The 24,537-nt window shown below is 33.3% G+C and overlaps 2 protein-coding genes and 1 long non-coding RNA gene across 3 annotated transcripts in view; 2 read left to right on the top strand and 1 right to left on the bottom strand.

The window, feature by feature from the left end:
• The first annotated feature begins 3,910 nt into the window (after window positions 1-3,910).
• On the top strand, window positions 3,911-5,194 carry LOC143626792 (uncharacterized). Its single transcript, XR_013152487.1, has 3 exons — window positions 3,911-4,012; window positions 4,122-4,174; window positions 4,862-5,194. It is a non-coding gene; the product is annotated as an uncharacterized LOC143626792 (long non-coding RNA).
• A 5,974-nt stretch (window positions 5,195-11,168) lies between these two features.
• Window positions 11,169-16,046, top strand: LOC143628335 (RNA-binding KH domain-containing protein RCF3-like). Its single transcript, XM_077097956.1, has 4 exons — window positions 11,169-11,936; window positions 14,157-14,630; window positions 15,398-15,646; window positions 15,729-16,046. Exons 1-4 carry the CDS (start codon window positions 11,211-11,213, stop codon window positions 16,026-16,028), a joined length of 1,749 nt encoding a protein of 582 aa, XP_076954071.1. The 5' UTR covers window positions 11,169-11,210; the 3' UTR covers window positions 16,029-16,046.
• Window positions 16,047-23,808: 7,762 nt separating this feature from the next.
• The window catches only part of LOC143625588 (uncharacterized), a 4,823-nt gene continuing 4,094 nt past the window's right edge, over window positions 23,809-24,537 (bottom strand). The window contains exon 3 of the mRNA XM_077095887.1: window positions 23,809-23,977. Within this exon, the coding sequence (XP_076952002.1) occupies window positions 23,924-23,977 (54 nt within the window). The 3' untranslated portion in view covers window positions 23,809-23,923. The remainder of the gene's footprint in view (window positions 23,978-24,537) is intronic.

Genomic DNA, 24,537 nt, shown 5'->3' with positions numbered 1-24,537 from the left:
GCTGTCATCCTCTTCCTAGTGCTACTGCTTCACTACTTGCAGTGTTTTCCATCATTTACCAAAATTATCAAAAACTTTGCCTTTAAATTTTCAAATAAAATCAACTCCCATAAATGTTTAGTCTAGAATCTAAAAATCAGTATAAGTATAATGTGACATTAATGAAGAAGAAAGTACCATCTTAAATTTAGAAAGATTGTCGATCTTTGAAATTAACAAAATAGACATCGACTTTTATTCATTAAAAAATAGACATTCAAACCAACTAATTAAACAACGACAAATCCTGCCGGTTAAGGCTTAGCCTATCCTTTTATCCAATCAAATTAAACACATGTAATGACCTAAATTTTTGCCGCCGTCTAATACATAGCCCCCGCTTACACGCGTGATTTTGATTTGTTTTTTTCGTGGACCTTATTGTACTTTTGAAGTATTTTTGTGTCGAGCGAAACCTAGTTGTCTTAGCCGACACTTCCCATTTGCCATCTCTTGATTGTCCAATTTGGATTTATCTTTTTTATTGGTTGCTTAGTTTCAATATCCATTTTGTTAATCTTAAAGGTCAAGTTGTCTATTCTCATAAATTTCCCCTTAAGAAATTGTAAAGAAAAAATCGTGTCATCATATTCCCACGTATTAGAATTTTTAAGAAAACATATTATTATTATTATTATTTATTTAAAAAAGTGTCATAATTTTAGAATATGTAACACTCACAAAAAGTTGTATTGAACCTACTCCATAGGCGGATTCAGTGTGTTAGAAGGGTGGGTCGAGGCCCACCGTCTAGTCCTAATTTGTAGGATAATAAGATAACTTAATTTTCTTGTTTTAGTTTAAATGTTCACCCGACTCTGACTTGACATAGGTGCATTAAAGTATTACACGATATTAAGTTGTATGGGATGTGATCCTCCCACACCACCCCCACATGCCTATACGGCTTGTATAGGCCTATACGGTCGTATAGGGTATACATGCCTGACAAGGAGACAAAAAAACAGCTTTTTGCAGCCTATACGACCGTATAGGCCTATACGACCGTATAGGCATTAAATGTCTCGTATTGCATTAAGACAAAACCATAAAAGTTATACGGTCGTATAGGGCTATACGACCGTATAAAAAATAAAAGCTATACGGTCGTATAGCCCTATACGACCGTATAGAAAACATTTGCAGAAACATTCAGACTGCCTTAATCGTTGTCGGAAAACGATTTAAAAAAAACTCAAATTTTGGTGCATTTTTATTTTAATGTATGTTGACTAGATGTTAAAAAAACCTCAAATTTTTATTATATGTAAGCAACAAATATGCCTAGACAGTCTTGAGCTTTTGACGAGCTAAGCTTGAGCTCAACATTTAAACCCGTTAAGATAAATGAACCAAATACGACCCGTATAAATAACATATATTGTATATATATGGTCATCTTTTTTTAAAAAAAAAAGTGTCTATAAACGAGCCAAATACGACCCGTATAAATCACATATATTGTATATATGGTCATCATTTCTTCTTTTTTTTTTAAAGTGTATACGGCCGTATAGGCCTATACGACCCGTATAGGCCTATACGAGGCACGATAAACGATGACAGACAACCTCTGACACGATTCAGGTCCTATACGACCGTATAGCCCTATACGAGCCGTATAGTACAAAAAATAATCTATGAAGATCCAGAGTGATGTGGGAGGATCCAAGTTGTATGGTACACTATTAAGTCAACTATCGTACACTATAATACATGTAAAACAAAACAGAAGTACAAATAAAAAGTTGGTAAACATACACAAAAGATAATATGATGCAAACAGTAAGCAACACTCACATGAGCACAACTTCCCCTCACCACCAAAATACAAAATTAAAAAGTCCAAAAGTCAAAATCTAAGATGATGGAAGGGGGAAGGAGAAACAAAAATCTTGCATTTAATAATCAAGTTTTGAAAAAAGTATTATAATAATCCTGAATAAAAGTGTGTGATTCTTATAAAAAGTATATTAAATAAGAAGTAAAAATATATAAAATTGAGAAGAAAAAAATGGGTAGTTAATTTATTGGTGATATCTATCCCAAACTGACCATGTTTTGTATAGGGGTGTCTATCGTATCAGGTTGACAGGTTGTAGGTTAATGGGTTAAAATGTGCAACATGAACCTGACTCATATTATTATTGTGTTAAAAATCTCAAGTCTATCCCACACATGCATAAAGATAAAAAAAATTTAAAAGCGTATTTATAAAACAAATTAGATTGATATAATGTAGAGCAAGTATATTGTGAAGGTTAATGTACAAATGAAATTAACGTGTTAAACGTGAGAATCAATTAGAGTAATTATATATATAAGTTGAATAATTATCGTAGAGTAATTATATATATATATATATATGTGAAAATTATTTGAAATTTTGAAAATGAATCGGAATTTGCAAGTGTATCCTCATAATAATGGAAAACGAAAAAAAAAACAATGATAAAAGATAATTATAAAAGTTTTTTTTTAAAACTTAAACATATTAACAGGTCGAACCGTTTTTATACGGGTCAGTCCGGATTAGACCTATTTTTTAAAAAAGCCAGCCCAAACCTGACAACGGATCTTGTTACTCAACCCAAAACTTGTTTCTTCTCGTGTTAGGTTCATGTCATGTTTCTGATCGTGCCAGCCATTGTCGGCTGACGACGTTTCTGTAGTGCAGAAAGTTTGTGATAAAATTGATGGGCACCCAAAAGATGACAAAATGCAAGCTTGGGCATGAGCTCATAATGTGACCAGAAAGCAAGTTTTGACTTATAAAGGCAAAATATAAGCAAGCAGCATGCAAAGGGATAATAGTACCTAATGCAAGATGTCCATCCACATGCATTATCTATAGTGTATTGTTGCTTATACATTGATGTAACATAAAATAATGAAGTTGACTTCACCATTGTGCCCTCAATCTTTTAACTTTTTATTTATATACTAAAAAGTAGATTTTATTTGTCTAAAGAGTGTAAAATGGTGTCTTGAATTTTTAGGCATGAAGTCAGATTTTTTTTATTAGGTTGTCAATTTATTTTTTACATGGTGTCTAAGTGTATAACACATGCTAAAAAATTTGATACAACATGTCTTAATTTTCTTTTATAATTTTCAGGAAAAAATTTTTAATTTATTAGCAAAACCGAGCATATGATGTAACACAGATTTAATTACAAAAAGTGTAAAAGAAAATTAACTCATGAACGGTGCCTTAAATTTTAGGGCATGGTGTAACATTTTTTCTTTTTATAGTTGTTTTTTCTTTGGAGAATAAAAAGAAACTCTAAATCTTAAAAAAAATAAAATAATAATATCAATAGTTTATATTTTTAAAATTTTGTAATTTTTACATAAAAATGCGTATCCTATATATCTTCATAAAAACATTCATGATACTAATATTTTCTCATGTTCTTAAACCGTTTATTATTAATTACATGCTATCTATAGCCTGCATGTAATATAACTCACACAATTTACACATGTGTAGGTTCTATAAATAAATAATATGTGTTAGTATATTTAAATTTCAATAAAGATGAGTAGACATTGCATTTCAACAATTTTCGTATACGTTAAAAACATTAAAGTTTGATTAAGAAAATGATTTATTTTGTTATGCGTGTTTTCGCAATATATGAGCGAGAAAACCCAATGAATGTTACTATGTTAGCTGGATTCATTGACAGTGGTCAACCCTTGAAAGGTTATATATATTAGTGAAGTTGACTTCACAATATTGTGGCCTCATCTTTTGTATATATTGCTAGATGCAATCATCACTCATCATCTTTGGGTTGGTATCATCTTATCAAAGCCACTATCTCCTCCTATTGAGTTGAAATATATATAAACCATCTCTCTGTGTCCTCTCTTCCTTGCATCTTGCACCAAAAACAAGTATTCATGGCAAATTCTACTAAAACTACCCTTCTCATTTCATTCCTACTCCTTGCTTACATATTTTCAGGTTACCATCTGATTGCAATTTTCAATTTTTATCGTTTAAGTTTGTTAAAAACGAGTAAATGACTATCATAATCTGTTAACTAATCGTGTCATTTATTCTTTGTAAATAGTGGATGGCAGCAGTATTAATGGCTTAGTCCGGACCACTTACTCTCTCCACAAGGTAATTCAGATATATATTACTAGTGTTTTTTTTATATGAAAGATTTTAACAACTTACAATGAAAAAGAAGGCAAACGAGCAACAAATTAATGGCTAGCCCTTTTGTAGTGTTAGTTTCATGTAGGTAACGTTTAAGAACGACCTACCCGTAAACTAATATTGTAACATGCTTCTAAAAGGACTCGATCTTGATCTTAAACACGGGTAGCTAGCTAGACCTACATGGAAACCGATCAAAGTCGGATCCAAGTTATATTTTCAGTAGGATATGCACAACTATTTCAAAATGTAATGCACATATGTGACATGTATCACCATTAAAAATATATATATTTTTTAATTATTTTTATTCTAGTTAGGGTATGCTTAAGAAACTATAAAAGAAAACTATATTGTAAAAAAGTGTAATGCACCCCCTTCAAATGTTGTAAAATGTGCACATAAAAATGGTTGAAAATATTGGATGCACTACTTTTATTAAATAAGCACTAGGATAAAAAGGAGGGTTTGTAGCTACAACCATTCAATGGGTCGGGTTGGATCAGGTCATGTCAGGTCATGTTGCGTCTTGTTGTCGTGTTTGTCTTCGTTGCACCCTCTAGCAACCTTTTAATTATGTGAAGCTTATTCTATTACAGTTGCATGATTTTATATACAAACTACATATATGTTGTTTTCTCCATGTAGGATGGTTTGCGGTTACATGGAAGGAAGCTTTTGATGCTCGACGCAGTTTTGGACTACGACGATGCTGGAGCTAATCCTAAGCATGATCCAAGGAGGGGGAGGGGCGGAAGAAACCCGTGATGGAGTTTAAGCTCGATCGGGGTTTCGCTTTTAAAAACTCTTTGTTGTTTATAACTTTATATCTTTGCTAAGTATTATTACTTAGATGCCTTTGTGGGCAGAGTAATCTAAAGTCTAAAGGAGTTATATATGAGTGTATGCGCCTCTAATACAGGTTTATTACTGTACTTTGGCTACAGCTATAAGAATAAATAAAGGGTTATTACCTTTAATTGGGGGCATATTAAAAAAATAAGATGCTTCATCTTATATATATATATATATATATATATATATATATATTTTATTTTGTAGTTTATTTATTTCTTTGAGTAATTCATTCTTGTTATAAGGGTTAATGGGCATTTGTCCCGATAGTATCTTGGTGTGTAATAAGGTGCTATATCTCTTAAAGGTCGAGGGTTCCGGGTTCGAGTACGGATATTGATGTAGTATCATTAGAAGTAGATTACATTGTCGTTCAAAAAAAGTATTTTAGACATGTTAACACTCAAAACATATATGATTAACTGATTATTATATCAACTTCAAACAACCAAAAAACATCTCTTATACGTTTAGTTTCATTATAATGGACTGTGGTTCCAGGGCCGGCCCTATAGTAATGTCGGGTGAGGCTAGGGCTTGAGGCCTCCGAAAAAATGAGCCCCCGTTTAAAGAGTTTAATATTATTTATTTGTAGAAAATCATATTTATATCACATAAGTGGAAAAGAAGTAGTCCTACAAGTTGGCCCGGTGGTTATCCGATTTAGTATGAGGCCTCCATCTTTTTGTTGTTTCCAACCAAGGTTCGATTCCCTCATGAATTACTTTGTATATTTATTTTTCCCTCATGAATTATTGTTGTTTTCTCCTAGTATTCACAGTTTCTAAATTTATTTTGAAAGCTAAAACAAAGTTGGGTGGTTTAAATACAAATTGGTTTATTAATTTTTAATAATCTCTATTAGTTTGTATTGCCCGATAATAATTTCAAATCAATTTATTACCACTGGAGGCCCCAATTTTAAAAAACTTGGTCCCCCGTTAAAAAGGACATAATGACGTTATATTTTTTTTGAATTTCAAACTAACGTTTTAGGCCTTTTGATTGGAATAAGGATATGAATCGATTGATGTCAAACTTAATTTGAAGCGGTGATCCAAAACAACGAAACAATGCTTCAATTCAGGTGTGAACTTCCACTGAACAAAAATCAAGCTATTGGATCACCGGTTCGAGCTAAGTTTTACATCAATCGTCTCGTATCCTCCTTCCAATCAAAATCACTAAAACATTAGTTTGAAATCTTGAAAAAAAAAAATACAACGCCGTTAAGTTCTTTTTAGCAGGGAACATTGGAGCCCAACTTTTTAAAATTTTGGACCGTCAACTGACTTGGTATTATTATGGGCCTATACCATTTAATATGGATTATTAAACAATAAACCTATATAAATCAAACTTCTTTTCTAAAACAAAAATTGAAAATTTTGTAGTTTCATATATGAAACACGGAAATCACTCTATAAATTCTAAAAATTAAGCTTATAAATTATGTAATTTCTCATCTCTCTAACTTTTTGCTAAAGGCCCCGATTTTTTTTTGCGCTTTAGGCCTCCAAAATGGTTGGGCCGCCACTGTGTGGTTCTGATGATGATTCGATATCCCTTGACACTTTCAAAACAAAATCCAAACACGCCCAAATAGTGTTTGGGCCGCCGAGGTAGGGAAGGCGTGTCTTTGACGTACGATATGTTGTGTGACATTTTAGTCCAATCCCACATATATTGTTATGTTATATTCAGTTCACATGAGAGATATTGTACCATAAGGATATCACTTAAATATCATTAACGCGTTATGGGTGCGATGATTATGGATGAAAAAGAAATCCAAAGTTAAGTTTGCTCGAGTCTGGTAGTAGGATGAGTGGCATCTTGAAAAAATTTACTCGAGCAATAAAAACATATATGTGAGCTAAAGGTATAAGCAAAAACTGACTATATTAATTATACGAGATGTCGGATCGGTATAAGCAAGCTATTCAAGCCCAAATAAATAAAGTATATACTATTTAATTAATTGCTAAATGATGGGATAAAAGGGACCATGCAATAGAATCCTATGAAGGGTTGTCATGAAAAAAATTAATGAAACACAACATAATTATTAAAGGGATGTTGCCAATAAGCTACACCATGATCTTTAACTTTGTGTTCACTAAAAGTATTGAGTATTAAAATCTAATTTGCCTAATTAGGAACCATGTTCATTCATAGACAGGCAAGATATTAGGAATGTGAAATTATTTAATTGCCCTCTTGTTGTGCACATAATATAGAAGAAAGAGAAAGTGATAGTGAGAAGCATGATAACGTAGTTTTGACTACTGACTCTAGTTTCATTTTCCATATAACTTTTCGCCATCAAGTGCGACCCAACTAGAGGCATTGCCTCTTAGACCCCGTATGGGACCAACCACTTAACTTTACGAGGGTGGTGCCCCTTGGAGCCTTCTCAATAGAACCATAGAGGTTTTATTGTACGAAAGTCATAATAACATTAAACGAGCGTGTATTCCATATCTCCTAGCTCATATCAGTATTTATTAAATCTCAATTGCTTAAAATAACTTGATGACACTAAAATCATCGACAAAATTAATATGTTTCTATACATTAATTGGGCGGAATGATTGTGTTGAGGACTTGAGGCTATATGTATTTGGATTACAAAGGCCTAAAGGGTAATGCGTGTAAGTGATATACAATACGGTATAATTTAATATCATAATAATCTAAAATAATATACTATATGTTATATGATTATCTAGTTTTTATCCCCCGTATTACGGGGGTTGTTTTATATTGTTTGCTCTAATATTTATTTATTTTTTTAATATATATATTTTTTATTGTATGAAAGTTAATAATATACTTATGGTTTTGGTAAGACCCATACCCATGAATTCGGGTCAAATGCATGAGAAGTCTCCATTTAAAATCAAGCAAAATCTGGTGACTCCAAATTATCTCCCATATTACGGGGTTATTTTATATTATTTGTTATAATATTTATTTATTTTTTGCATTTATATTTTTTCTTGTATGAAAGTTAATAATATACTTATATTTTATAGGATTTTTACATCAATAATTGGGTGAGAATAATTCTTTATTTAATGAGATGTTATAACCCGTTTAAAGAAAATCTAGGTTTGGTAAGACCCACACCCATGAATTCGGGTCAAATGCATGAGAAACCTCAATTTAAAAATCAAGCAAATCTGGTGACTCCAAAAAAAGAGGGAGCGACCACATCGCGACAAGTAGGATTTTTATGTCTTCGTTTATATATATTATAGATAGATATTATAAAAAATACATGTATACTTTCATAGTTTGCATGGACAAATGTATTAACCCGTTTTTGTATGTTAGAATCTCTTATGTTGTTTAGCATTCTAGTAAGTTTTTTACAAAGGTTGCTTGTTACCCATTAAACTCTTTTGTAATTGATGATGAAGCGTTTCAAGTGTGTAAAAATGCAAACGTAGATATGTTTTTTGACCATAAGATGGCATAAATTTAAATTTAAATGACAAAAAAACTGACAAAAACGAGTGTTCTTCGTAAGCTAGGGGTGATCATTATTAATACAACCTGAAAACATGAACTCGACAGAAAATAACCACTTTTATGGGACTGGGGTTGGTTAACATGTAACATTATTAATAAGCATCTCATTTTTGGATTGTAATGAAATAAAAAGTCAGACTAGTCTACAAGTATTAGTAGCATAATAAAAACACGTTACCTTCGATTATGTGTTATGTTTGCTCGTGACACGTTGAGACAACTGTGCATATGTTTGGAGAATGTAGTTGCTTGTTCGGATTTGGAAAGCGGTGGCTCGTTGGCTTGAGGTGACTTTTCCTTAATCTTTGACTCCTTCATATTTGGTTTTTTGGATCGGTACTATTACTATTAATAAAGAAAGAAGATTGATTTTTGGATGCTATTATCATGACTACTTGGTGGGTGATATGGAAGCATACAAACGTGAGTCTATCTTTGATGATATTGTTAATTATTCATATTTATGGTATTCTAAAACTAGAATATTTTCGTTGACTGGTTAAAAAACATGTTTTTGGTGATGTAATTTTATTTCTGTTTCCCCCTTAGCTTCTTGCTTACGTGGGTTTTATAAAGTTAGTTGTTTCAAAAAAAAATAATAATAAAAAATAAAACTTAACACTCCCCCCCTTCTCTCAAAACCCGATGTGAAAAACGGGGAAGTGGTGTTTCTATTGGCCTGTTCACAACATGTCAATCAATTTACCACATGATCACGTCCCATTTGAATATGATCAAAACTGGGTACATCATGCCAACTTCATTTTACCAATATCCAATTCGTATTTCGTTTATATAGTTTACGTGCGTCAAAAGTAATTCAGAATATATTTTACCAATATCCACTTCATTTTTCGCCTGCGCAGGAGGCATTGTTGTTGATACATGAGAGGATATTGGAGAGTGATGGAGGGGGTATAGTTTAGGATATGGCGGTGACGAGGAGGATGAGGTTTACGGGAGTAATCGAGGGGGTGGGAATGGGAATCGGTTGGTTTCGAGATTGGTGGTTAGTAGGATGCATGTGGGGTGTTTGCTTGGGAAAGGTGGGAAGATTATTGAGCAGATGAGGATGGAGACCAAGACCCATATTAGGATCTTGCCGAGGGATCATACGATACCAAGCAGTGGTCGTTCACTCTTTTGTCATTGGATCACCCCATACGATATATCTAAACAATTCTCTGTTTGTTAGTTGTCAAAAAAAATTAATAAAAGAGAATAAATATAAATTTTATGTAATCATATTATATTTTATGTAATCATATAAATTTTATCTAAACAATTCTCTGTTTGATTTTTCCTGAAATTTGAGATGACTTGGAGACACTTAATGACTCCATCGGTTGGGTTGGGTCAACTAGCAGTGGTCGTTCACTCTTTTGTCATTGAATCACCCCATACGAAATATCTAAACAATTATCTGTTTGTTAGTTATTAAAAAAAATTAATAGAAGAGAATAAATATAAATTTTATGTAATCATATTATATTACTTATGTATCACATTTAAATCACTATATATTATAAAATTAATACAATGGTTTTCGTAACATATTACTAATTCAGAAACAAACAAACTTTTTATATATTAAAACATCAAAATTAAATTAATTATAAAATATTACAAAACTTTTGTTGGTTAAACAATAAATACAAAATAATATTACAAACATGAAACACCCACCACACCTTTTTATTTATTTTTTTATTTCTTTACATTTCTTTAGACTCCGTAAGAATTTGTCTATATTTCCAATTCAATCGTCTTGTTGTATAAGAATAAATTGTCATTTCGTTCCTTCATAGAGAAAGTTCCCGAGAGGGCTTAGTTGATCCATGATTCCTGCTATAGGTTTCATCTTTCATTTGTTTTGAGAAATACATCGATCAACTCCGACTCTTTCTTTTTCTCTCGATTCTTTCCGATCGAGATACTTAGATTGTCTAAGGTACAGGTGGGCAAATAAACCGGTTAACCGAACTGACCCGAATACTAAACCAAAACCAAACCGGTTTAAAACCGATTATGTATAAACCGATATGAAACCGTATGTTTGGAACCGTTTGTAATTATCTCCCCCAAAACCGGTTCCAAACTAGTTAACCAAACCGAAACCGGCGAACCGAAACCGATCATAAACCGGTTTTGTCTTTTGTTGACTAAACTAAACCGGTTTCAACCCAAACCAATTTTAAGTTTTAAACGGGTTTATACACCTCTACTTCTAAATTCTCATATTCGAAACCTGACTCAGTTAAATTTTCCTACGAGTTTCTTAACCAGACAAAAACGTTAAAATCAGCACGAACGGTTTAACAAAAAAAAAAAGAAAAACAATATTACAAAAATTCACAGTTCCATCTCCACTCACCATCTAAAGTCTAAAACCCCCAATTCCATTTCCATCAAATCTTCATCTTCATCTTCATCTTCATCTTCATCTTCATCTTCTTCTTCCTACTAATAATAATAATAATAATAATAATAATAATAATAATAATAATAATAATAATAATAGGGTTTCAAATTCTTCACTTGAAACCTGCAACAAACAAACACATTACCCACCAAATGCTTTAGCTTTCTTCAATTACACCTCACAATGGACAGATCACGCTCCAAACGCTACTATTACGACCAAGACTACGACCAAACCCTACCTCGTACCAAACCCAGATACAACAACAACAACAATTACACCAACAACAACCACCATTACAACCCTAACAATAACAACCACCACCACCAGCCTCGCCGGAGCTTCATCAACAACGGCGGCGGCGGTGGTGGTGGCCGGAAACTGCAGGATCCGTCGGCTTTAATGGTTACGACGAGTTACCGAATCCTCTGCCACGATGCGAAAGCCGGGAGTGTGATCGGTAAATCGGGTAGTATAATCAAGGCGATTCGGCAGCACACGGGTGCGTGGATCAATGTTCATGAATTGTTGAATGGAGATGAGGAGAGGATAATTGAGATATCGGATACGAGGAGGCGGGACCCGGACGGGCGAATGCCGAATTTTTCGACTGCGCAGGAGGCATTGTTGTTGATACATGAGAGGATATTGGAGAGTGATGGAGGGGGGTATAGTTTAGGATATGGCGGTGACGAGGAGGATGAGGTTTACGGGAGTAATCGAGGGGGTGGGAATGGGAATCGGTTGGTTTCGAGATTGGTGGTTAGTAGGATGCATGTGGGGTGTTTGCTTGGGAAAGGTGGGAAGATTATTGAGCAGATGAGGATGGAGACCAAGACCCATATTAGGATCTTGCCGTGGGATCATACGATACCAAGGTGTGTGGATATGTCGGAGGAGATTGTGCAGGTTAGTATAAACTATAAAGCTTGAAACTTTTTGCGAATTTGGAGTTTGTTATTAATTGCTGTGTAGATAGAAGTGTATGCATTGTTGTGTAAGTGTGTGAATTATTGTCGAGTGTTATGCATAGATGCTAAAGCTAAAGCTTTGCTTCGTGTTGGTTTCGGGATGCTTTAATGTATTTTTGATAAGTAGATTTTAGTTTCCTAAATGTCTTACTGAAGTACTTAACCGCGATGTGTCGATATGTCTGAGGAAATTGTTCAGATTATTATAACGCTTGGAACTTTTTTGCGAATTTGGAGTTTATAATTAGTTGTGTACGTAGAAATGTATACATTGTTGTGTAAGTGTGTGCATTGTCTATGAGCAAAAAGAAAGTTAATTTGTGCAAACTGTTTGTTAAGTGATTGCCGAGTGTGTTATATATAGATGCTAAAGCTTTGCTTCGTGTTGGTTTCGTGATGCTTTAATGTCTCTTTGATAAGTAGATTTAAGTTTCCTAAATGTCTTACTGAAGTACCCAACCGCGATGCGTTGATATGTCGGAAGAAATTGTTCAGGTTATTATAAAGCTTGAAACTTTTTGCATATTTGGAGTTTATTAATCATTAATTGTTGTGTACATAGAAGTATATGCATTGCTGTGAGCATAAATGAAATTTGTTTTTGTGTATTGTTTATCATGTGATTTTCGAGTGTTATGTATAGATTTTAGTTTGATAAGTAGATTTTGGTTTCATGTTGGTTCCATGATGCTTTAATGCCTTTTTTGATAAGTAGATTTAAGTTTCCTAAATGTAACTTTGAAGTACTCAACCGCGGTGTGTTGATATGTCGGAGGAGATGTTTCAGGCTAGTATAAAGCTTGAAACTTTTTGCAAATTTGGAATTTATAATTAATTGTTATGTACATAGAACGATATGCATTATTGTGTTAGTGTGTGCATTGTTTGTGTGCGAAAATGAAGTTAATTTGTGCAAAATGTTTAAGTGATTGTGCTAAAGCTTTTGCTACATGTTGGTTCCATGATGCTTAAAATGTATTTTTGATAAGTAGATTTAAGTTTCATAAATGTAACTCTGAAGTACTCAACCACGGTGTGTTTATATGTTGGAAGAAATTGTTCAGGTTCTTATAAAGCTTGAAACTTTTGCAAATTTGGAATTGATTATTGATTGTTGTGTACATAGAACTGTATACATTGTTGTGTAAGACAGTGTGTGCATTGTCTGTGAGCATAAATGAAATTTGTTTTTGTGTATTGTTTATCAAGTGATTGTCGAGTGTTATGTATAGATTTTAGTTTCATGTTGCCATGATGATTTAATGCCTCTTTGATAAGTAGATTTTAGTTTCCTAAATGTCTTACTGAGGTACTCATCTGCGGTGTGTTTATATATCAGAAGAAATTGTTCGGGTTATTATAAAGCTTGAGACTTTTGAAAATCTGGAGTTTATAATTAATTGTTATGTACATAGAACGAAATGCGTTGTTGAGTGAGTGTGTGCATTGTTTGTGAGCATAAATGATGTTAATTTTTTGCAAACTGTTTGTTAAGTGATTGTTGAGTGTTATGTATAGATGCTAAAGCTTTGCTTCATGTCGGTTCCATGATGTTTTAATGTTTCTTTGATAAGTAGATTTTAGTTTCCTAAATGTCCCACTAAAGTACTTAACCGTGATGTTTCAATATGTCTGAGGAAATTGTTCGGGTTACAAAGCTTGAAACTTTTGCAAAGTTGGAAAATATATTTAATTGCTATGTACATAGAACGGTATGCATTCTTGTGTAATTGTGTGCATTGTCTGTGAGCAAAAATAAAGTTAATTTGTGCAAAATGTTTATTAAGTGATTGTCGAATGTGTAATGTATAGATGCTAAAGCTTTGCTTCATGTTGGTTTCGTGATGCTTTAATGCATTATTGATAAGTAGATTTAGTTTCCTAAATGTCTCGCTAAATAACTCAACTGCGATGTGTCGATATGTCTGAGGAAATTGTTCAGATTATTATAAAGCTTGAAACTTTTTGCAAATTTGAAATTTATAATTAGTTGTTATGTACATAGAACTATATACATTATTTTGTAAGTGTGTGCATTGTCCGTGAGCAAAAATGAAGTTAATTTGTGCAAATTGTTTATCAAGTGATTGTCGAGTGTGTTATGTATAGATGCTAAAGCTTTGCTTCATGTAATAAATATATTTTACTTTTAACACAGGTTGTTGGTGACATGATCTCAGTTAAGAACGCAATAGAAATTATTTCCTCACGGTTGAGGGAAAGTCAACATCGTGACCGTAGTCATTTTAACAATCGGTTACAATCACCTGACCGGTTCTTTCCTCCCGAGGATGATTTTATGCACCACCCTGGTAATATAACGCGTAGACAATCAATGGACGGGGCTAGCTACGGGCCCCGCTTATCTGGCGGTTTAAACACTTCTAGAAGCTTTAGCCATGGTTCACGTCCATCTGGTTATGTTAATGATACCGGAGGTGACAATGCTCAGTCACTATATGCAGAAGATCTTGTCTTTAGAATACTTTGTCCCAGTAGCAAGGTTGATAGTGTTATTGGACAATCAGATGGGTTTATGGAGTTGCTTCAGAATGAAATTGGTGTGGATGTTAGGGTTGCTGATCGTGTGGTCGGGTCAGATGAACAAATTATTATCATTTCTTCTGATGAGGTACTTGTTTTCTCTGTCTTTGTATTAATAACAAGTAACTGGATCCATTTCTGGACGTTTTGTTTTAAAATATCTTGAGTATTGTTATACACCATTAATAAGAGTTAAAAGTCAAAAGATTTCATTAAAAAGAATAAGGGTCAAATTAGGTAAAGTTAAAAGATTCCATTAAAAAGAATACAAGTCAAATGGGTTAACGTTAAAAGATTTCTTTAAAAAGAGTAAGGGTTAAATGGGTTGAAGTTTAAAGATTTCATTAAAAAGAATAAGGGTCAAATAGGTTATAATTAAAAGATTTCATAAAAAAAATACGGGTCAAATGGGCTAAAGTAAGATTTTATTTAGAACAATACATGTCAAAGGCATTAAAGTTAATAGATTATATTAAAAAGAATACGAGTCAAATGAGTTAAAGCTATAAAAATTTATTAAATAAGAAGACAGGTCAAATGGGTTAATGTTATAAGATTTCCTTAAAAATAATACGATTCAAATGACTGAAAGTCAAAAGATTTCATTCAAAAGAATACGTGTCAAGTGAGTTAAAAGTTAAAAGATTTCATGAAAAAGAATACGGGTAAAAGAATTTGAATAAATCAAGCTGATCGAATTTCATTGAAACTGTATTCAAATGCATATATTCACGAAACTGTTTTTATTTCAGAATTTTGATCATCGTATGTTTATAGCTCCCCCCCCCCCTCTCTCTTCCCAACACACACTTACACTTTTGTGTATAAAATTGGTTACTGTAAATGTAAATTTAGGGCCCGGATGATGATCTCTTTCCTGCTCAAGAGGCTCTTTTGCATATTCAGACTCGAATTTTGGATCTTGTTCCTGAGAAAGATAATATTATAACCACTCGTCTTTTACTGTCTGCTGGCGAAGTCGGGTGTTTGGATGGACGAGATGGATTCTTAGCCGAAACCAAGAAAATGACTGGTGCAGATATTCAGATTCTGCCCAGAGAGAATCTTCCACAGTTTGTATCAGTTAATGATGAACTTGTGCAGGTTCGTTACTTACACCTTCACGTAAACCCTAATTTCATAAATAGTATAATTAAAAAAAATGCTATTTTCCTTTTTGGTTTAGATTGTTGGAGAAATCAGTGCTGCTAGAGAAGCTCTTGTGGAGTTGACTTTGAGATTAAGGAGTTATTTATTTCAAGGGTTATTTCAAAAAGATGGTCAACAAAGTCAATTTCTTGCACCGAGCCCTGTCGGGAGTGCTTCAAATTTGGAAGCAGCTTCTAGCATTAATACAACTTCCCGGGAAACTTATACTGGAAACGAAAATACTGTCGTGTCCAACCAAACTACAGCAGGACCAGTTTCTGCAAAGGTAATTAGACTTGATCAGGGTCGTTTATCTGTTGCTGATGTGGCATTTTGACCCAGTTTAGAACTGGTTCGGTGCCGAACCAGATTTAAACTTTTGGGCTAGTGGTTTACTGGTTTAAGCTTATTCCTTATAAAACGAATCGAACTTAATGCAGCATTTTTCATGTTCGTTCGCTAAGCTTTTGTTGGACAAAGAAACGGTTCATGAACACATAATCGAGTGAAATTTGTGTTTGTGTTTGTTTGTTGAGGAAATGATTTTGTTCGCTAGTTTCATAACAGAACAGACAAACATAAACAAGCATAAATGAGCACAAATGAATGAAATCATAAGCTTTTATGTTCGCGTGTTTGTGTTAACTTATGTTTGTTTATGCCCGTTTGTGTTTGTTCGTTTATGAAATTACCGAACGAACGTGAACAGTGCCTTGTTCGGTTCGTTTACGACTCTATATATGTGTTCCATTAGAAAAATAAAAAAATGGTTTTGGTTTAGTTACCTAACCCGAATCATACAAAATTTACTTATTTGACCCTGTTTCGCGACATCTAATAATGAAGCTGTAAATCAAACCGATAGTGTTAATTGCGAAGATGCACCAGCTGCTGCAGTTAATAACAGGTGTGGTGGTCTTTTTCATTTTTACTAATTTTTAATTGTGCACATTACACACTAAGATATATTTATATATATAATTTCTTTTTAGGATAGCTGTACCACTGGTTACCTGGAGCATTCTGGAAGTTGTCATACCCGAGTATGCGGTCCCCAAGCTGATAACAAAATCGCGAAATAAACTTGCTCAGATCAGTGAAGTAAGTCTAGTTATATTTTGGTATTGTTAATGGTATGTGTTTTGAGTTTTGACTCGTATGTTATTATTAATGTATTGCAAACAAACAAGCTTTCGGGAGCCAATGTTAAACTGGTTGATACAAGCCCAGAAGCAACCGAGCATATCATCCAAATATCCGGTACTCCAGAGCAAGCCGAAAGAGCCCAGAGTTTGCTTCAAGGGTTTATCTTGAGCAGTACGTATCGCATTCTTCCTATATTTTTTTATGCATATACGTGTGTGCGTGTATGTGTTTTTTGAGCATATTTTTATTCAATGGTGTAATCATGCAACACAAGAAGATGGGCCTTAGGAAACATTAAGGAGTCATGTATGTTGTGGAGTTACAACATGTAATAGTCCCAAACAAGGTGGGATGAAAGTACTAAACTAGGTACATGAGTTAGTGTTATAGGATTAAGATATAAAATGAGCATCATAGTTGTAATTTTCATATTGTACTAATGTTTTATGTGTGATTGTGTTGATGCTTGAAAAGGATTTGTGCTTGATGATGCATCATTGAGTTGTATGAGTTCTTGAACATATTTTTCTCCCGACGCCTGTCTATTTTAGTTTGTTTTAAAATTTTTATTGTTCATGGTTTGGCTTGTCGGTTTTTTTATCACTGTAAACCGAAACCAAATTGTTGAAAATTAAAATAAACCAAAGACTTGCGGTCTAATGGTATTATAGTGTGTAGTATTGATAATGCTCCTTGGTTGAGAGTTATAATCTCGTATTGGATATTGATATCAATTTAAAAGTATTCTTAGAAAGTGTCTGATTTAACCGTTCTACGAGGAAGAAGATTACTGTATCCATATTAGACGTGCACAAAATCGGGTATTTTTTAAACCCGGAACCGGGTAGGAACCGGTTTCGGGTATGGTCAACAAAAGTCAAACCAGGTTCGGGTAGGAACCGGTTCCGTGTGTAGTCGGGTATTTGACCGGTTCCGGGTCGGGTTTTGACCGGTTCCTCCGGGTTTTTGACCCGTTCCTCCTGGTTCTTTCCACCGGTTCCGGGTCGGTTCCGGTTCGGGGTACGGCTCCGAGGAGAAATCCTATACTTGGTTCTACCCGCGGGTAGGGTATGGGTAGGAACTGGTTTCGGGTCGGTTCCGCCGGTTATTTTGTGCACCTCTAATCCATATAGATGTTTGTTTGAATTATTAAATACTAATGCTTGATTATTAAGAGATAATTAAAGTAACAAAATGGTAAAAATAGTAATTAAAAAGCACATATTTGATGTGAAATTGACTTTTAGAATTGATGTAAATGAATCTTAAGATATAAGCAAGTCAAGATTTATATATGTATCTAAAGTGTTCTTAACTTCGTGACACATTAACAAAGTAGAAATTACTCGAATTTACCTATTCTAAAAGTATATTAAGTGTTATTATAGTGAGTAATGACGTGAGCCACGTAGACGTCATGCAAGCAGAAGAGACTCTTACACTTACTCTAACCATGTGTTAAAGTGAGTGTAATGGGGTGTGTTATACATGCAAGGTGGCATGCAAGATGATGAGGTGGTCGCGTTGATCACCAAACCGTCTCCTTCACGCCACAATTTTGCATGGTAACCGCAACTATCACTCACTTTATATATAGCGATGTTGGGTTGTATAATGCAGTGAAAGGTTGTACATCTTAATTGTACTCCAAATCCTTGCCGGAATTTGCATGATATGCCAACGTTGTTTTAGAACACCTAATGTAAGTCTACCTCTTGCATCATACTTTTGCTAAAACTTGGAACCACAACATTTCTCTCTTCAAATCGTCAACTATTCGTAGAAATAGTTTATGCGGGCTCATTTGATAATGATGCCGGTATATTTCATTAGTATATATAGTCATCTGAAAAATAGTCGTTGGTTAGAAGATTAATAGTAGCTTCAGAGTCTTGGCCTAAACAAACTATTCTAGTTGTTGGACGTGAGTTTTGAGTTTGTTGTACTAATATCTATGTCGCGCTTTGACGCTTTATATTGTTGCCATGAAACTTTCATCCACCTTGGAGGATGATATGATGATGAATTCATTTTATAGTTTTCTTGTTTCAAAAGAATAAGATTTGTTTGACCAGGTCAAAATAAAAACAAACTATAACTTTTGACCTTGACCTTTCTATGAGCGTGAGACCAGGCTCACGGCCAATCACGCAAAGGCAGCGTGGGGTGCACGTGAGCATGGGATGACATGATGACGTCCTATCTCGCGGTCATAAGATATAACACATGGCCCACGTATGACATGACGAAACCTGTCTTAAAGTAACACGTTTTCTTACGTACTTTTTTTGCCGCTACACTATACGATATTTATTTGATTCATTGTTATTATTGTGTAGTTGTGGGTTGTCACAAAAAAAATCATTTGGTTGATGTTTATAAAAACTTAATACTAAAAGTGTTTATTATTAATTAAGAAGTATTAAATGAATTGATTAAGTGATATTATTACCCAATAAGATGTTTACCGGTGGCAGTTGCCGTAGGACGGTGGAGATGAAGTTGATTGGCGGTGGTGCCACCAACATTGGGAATACGATATTATTATCATTGCCGTCGTGTCATTTGTGACGGCTGCCTCTAAATACTCGATTATCACAAATCTTATAATTATTATTGCGTACGTACGTCTTTATTATTATTATTATTATTATTATTATTATTATTATTATTATTATAAGTAACCTTCAGAAATATTATTATTGATAATATTGATATTACCAACTTTTTTTGAACGATCAAATCAAATTTCATTTTTGGATCTTTTGGAGGGAGTTCTACTCTCCGGTCAGCATACGTTATTTTGTTTCGATCTTGTTGGGCTTACGGATACCGGGTTTGTTGTTAGGCAGGTCGTGTAAAATGCGGAATCAGGAAAATTGCTAAGCATGAGAAAACATTCATCGAGAATCAACACGTCTTCATTCATTTTGCTTTTGATACATTCGGGTCCCTTGACCCCGAAACTATTACGTTTCTTAAAAGAGTTCAACGGGTCATGCACGGTAACTTATCGACGCCAAAAAATTATAACTTTGTTTTCAGTAAGATCTGGTTTGTCATTTAAAAATGGGTGGCGACGCAGCTTGTTGTCCGCTTTACCCACATTTCTATTGTAATTAGATCATTTTATTTAATACATGAGTACAAATACTCTAAAAAAATTTCATTAACCGTTGAACGACATAACAAGTTGCTAACAATCCCAAATACATAATCCATCAAATACAAATTTCGAGCTCGTAAATCTTCACCAATACTTAAACGTTAAAAATAGTTCATTTCTCTCATGTTAAATACTTAAATCCCACATATTCGATCTATTCCGAGTCTAGAGGCCAAATCCATCCATTAAAAACAACTTTTGTATATTGCTTTTGTTTATTATTAATTACTTTTTAGTTTTATTATATATTTTTTTAGTTAAAATTAAAGAGTTTGTATCAAATAGTCAAATACAAATGAGATTAACATACTAATTATAAGAATAAAATAGAGTAATTATATATACAAGTAGAGTATTTATGTAACTATTCTATAATGTAATTACATAATTAGAGTAATTACATTATTACGCTGTTGTTTGTATATTATAATTACTCTACTTGAATATCATAATTAGCACATTAATTTTTCTCAAAATTAAAAACAGAAATATAACAACATCTCAACTTCAAAATCTTATATGCAACCCCATTCCCATATTGAATATGTATTAATGTCAAATTTATTAAAAATCCTTTATAGAAAGCACGTATCATATGATATTACGATCATTAATTATTCTCTTCGGTTATAGTTAGTTATATAGTTAATACTATAAACATATATACTTCGCTTGCATTAATTATTTTTTTAAATAAATATATACATTGGGTTTGCTATCCAAAAGGGGGTTGCGGCGCAGCTTGTTGCCCGCTTACCTGCCACTTCATTGTAAATTGTTTTGATGTTTCTATGAAGCTGTTTATGTCTTGATATAAAGAAAAAAAAATTTTGATAAATAAAAAATTAGGAACAACCACTACTAGAAAAATTACAACTCCATGATTTCACTAATCGAATGTAATTAAAATAAATGTCTAATTTAAAAATTAGGAAAAGAAAACGTTATGGGTGATCTGATGAAACTTAACATTTACCGGTGACGCGTCACTAAGATCATTTGGGTATATATGTATCCCCTCTACACTATTTTTTACCTCAAATACTCATTAAAAATCTCGTCAATTTCTTTTACAAAACAAAAGAGTTATAGTTATATTTGTTTTCTATTTTACTAGCATGTAACAGCATGTCATATTATTTGATTCTATAAAACATGTCGAACCAAAATGTCACACCAAGTAGGAACCAGCTTTACATATTATTTCTAGAAAAGAAACAATATCACTATTACTATTACTACTATATATAAATGAGAATTTTAGTGTCGCATGTGCCATATTGGGCCAATTGACGGCACCGTATTAGTCCGTAAATTTATTTTTTTAGTTTAGTTATTATAACGAACGTAATGAAAACCAACCAAATATTATTTTTTTTTATTTTAGTTCTAGCACCATAACAAACTTTACGAAAACCGATCGAATTCGCGTAAACCCGCCGCTTCAACGTCGTGACCGACAACGTTCGGGTTTTACCAACACACAAGTTTACTAACCGACCCCCTGGTCAATGGTCAACTTCAATTTTTATATATATTTTTCTTCGTTTTTTAGCTCCGATACCGCAACAAACGTAATAAAAACCGACCAAATTGGTGTTAAGTCACCGCCTCAATGGCTAGATCTGCCGACCAAATAGACATCTCGTTTTAAATATTTTGCTTTTTCCTACGTTAATCTTAATCTATGTTAATCTGAAAAATTATTTTTTTAGGTTTTGAGGCTCAAATTTTACCGATGGTATCTATACCTTAATGAATGCAACGAAATTCAAGTCGACTCACCGTCATAATACCGGCCAAAACTAGTTTTTTTGTCCATTTACATTTTATTTCTTTTATATTATATGTAAAGCTATTGCATAATTAATTTAACTAATGATGATTAAGTGTAATAATGAATATATTAATTGGAAAATGTTATGCTTCTTCCCAATTCATTACAACTTTCAATATATAATTAGATAACACACGTAACTCCCGTAACCGTAGCCACATTTCCCACTCTCTCTACACACACACATATATATATATATATATCTATATCTATACATATATTTACAAGACATTATTACCCCTCTACTCATTTTCTCACATGGATCATAACCTTGATCACTCTCCCTACTTTGATCAAGATGACGCACAACTTTACATGCAATTTTTCAACCTACTCGATATGAACCGAGTCTACTCACCATTTAAACAAGACAAAACTTTTGAGTTTCCATATTTTGACCCTATCGATGAATATTTAAGCTTGTGGGATTGTTGGGATATTGATGGTCACTTGCCATTGCTTAGTGACAATAATCATGATGATCATAGTGCAATTGTTGAAACAAAGACTACTATGGTTGCGGGTGGTGGTCGAAGGGTGAGACTGTTGGAGTTTGAGGATATCGAGAGGTGTTTCAAGATGCCGATAACTAAAGCGGCTAAGAAGTTGAATGTTGGTTTGACAATGTTGAAGAAAAGATGTAGAGAGCTTAATATAAAGAGATGGCCTCATAGAAGGCTTAAGAGTATTAAGTCACTAATTCAAAATGTTAAGGTAAGTTGCTATATTATTACATAATAATACATTAATACCCTTGTTTTTACTTTGCTCAATATGGATCATATGCATGTAGTTTGCAACCAGTGTGTGTATGGATAGAAGGGCAAAATGGGTATTTTACAGTTTTTTTACAAAATGTTATTGGTTTTTCTTCATTAAATAAATGAATTTAACTTTTTACAAAATTAGAAGATTTTTTTTTATTAATGGTGCAAAGCTCTGATCAAACACTGACATTTTTCAGATGATGATGTGAAAATAGTTGAACTTATTTGTACTTACTAGATATATTAGCCGCCAAAGTACACAATCTTGCATCACTAACTACAAATGTTGTCAGATGGCTAGATTTTGTGAATTGTGTTTATTTTTTATATCTTTTATACTTTAAACGTGTATATTGTGCTCAAATTTTGATTATATTATTTTATAAAATATGCCTTGTCAAATGTATATATTATGATTTTTGTTTATATTTATTGTAATAAACTAGGAGATGGGGTTGGATGAAGAAATGAAGATGTTGGAAGAGCAAAAGTTGATGATTAGAAAGTTGCCACACATGGATCTAACACAGAGAACAAAGAAGCTAAGGCAAGCTTGCTTCAAGGCTAGCTACAAGAAGAGAAGATCTATTTGCACTCATTAACCATAATTTCCACTTCACTATCCAAGGGTATTTAGGTAATTTGCAATGGCATGATTAACTACTAGTTAATCCCCTCTAACTCTCAGTTAAACATCTTTTTGTAATTATTCAAGGGGTAGTTTAGTCATTTTGAAAACATCTTTGATTAGTGCATTTGAATGTTCATTCTATGTGTTAGATTATTTACTTCACTTGTTTTCGAGTTTTCTCAAGGTGACAAGTCTTTGTGACAATATGTGACGTGTTAGATTTTTTGTTTCACTTGTTTTTGAGTATTTTCAAGGTGAAAGGTCTTTGTGACGATATGTAACGCTAAATGGTAAAACCTCAAGCCATCATCTCTTAGACTTGTTGACTTGTTGCGCGTTTAGTTTTAATGTAAAACCCCCCAACAAAATGGGTAATGACCAATGTGCAAAGTTGCTACAAATTATAAATCTATTTGTAAAACACTTCTGAACCAACTAATAAGAGTGGGTTGGTTTACGAGAGATTAAACTGATTAGCTAAAATTAACAATTATATCGGAACCATTTGTTCCTGCTGTGGTTTATCACAATAGACGAAACATACATCAATTATATCAATACTTAACCGACCGTTATTATTCAACTTAGTATATCATCTATTCACCAAACAAATAACACACATACGATATCAATCTATGTCATGATATTGACGACCATACAATGAGTTACTTGAAAGTATTAAGCTTTATCTTCGTGATTTCCATGGCATCGCTAGTTTAAGGGTCCCATACATGTTAGCCTGTCAAAATTAACAATCGTTGGTGATTATAGAAGTCAATAGCTTCTTGAAACTGTGATACAAGTGGACTAGATACAATTAGATCTTTTCATATGAGTATATGACATTAGTTTAGTAAGAAAGAATAAATAATTAAAATACAATTAGTGGAATGATTAGTTAATACCCTACCATTTCAAAAACATTATATTTACGGTTGAGTGCATCTTCCTTTTTTGAACGACGAATTTCTTATATGTTAAACCATCGCATTCTTCAATTTGGAGAGTCCGTTGCCGCACTCTGGTCAGACTGTGTTGTTTTAACCGGGCTCACGCTGACTTTAGAGTTTGGTTTGGACATTCCTTTAGGAAACCATACCAAAGATGGTTCAATTCCGGTGTTTAAACTTTTAATTAACAAAAATCAAGCTGTTTGAATGACCGTTTCGAGTTAAGTTTTAAATCAATTGACTCGTATTTTCAGTCCGATAAGCAGCCCTAACACATCAATTTGAATTTTGAAAAAAAAATAACGTAATTAAGTTTTTTTTAACGGAGGTCCAATGAAAACAAATAATG

The sequence above is a fragment of the Bidens hawaiensis genome, unplaced genomic scaffold (genome assembly GCF_021521415.1).
Source record: "Bidens hawaiensis isolate Kalapana, Puna unplaced genomic scaffold, B.hawaiensis_p1.1 tig00000458_1, whole genome shotgun sequence".
NCBI classification, from domain to species: domain Eukaryota; kingdom Viridiplantae; phylum Streptophyta; class Magnoliopsida; order Asterales; family Asteraceae; genus Bidens; species Bidens hawaiensis.
The sequence above is the reverse complement of the archived record's forward strand: the minus strand, read 5'-3'. Positions and strand labels throughout refer to the sequence as shown.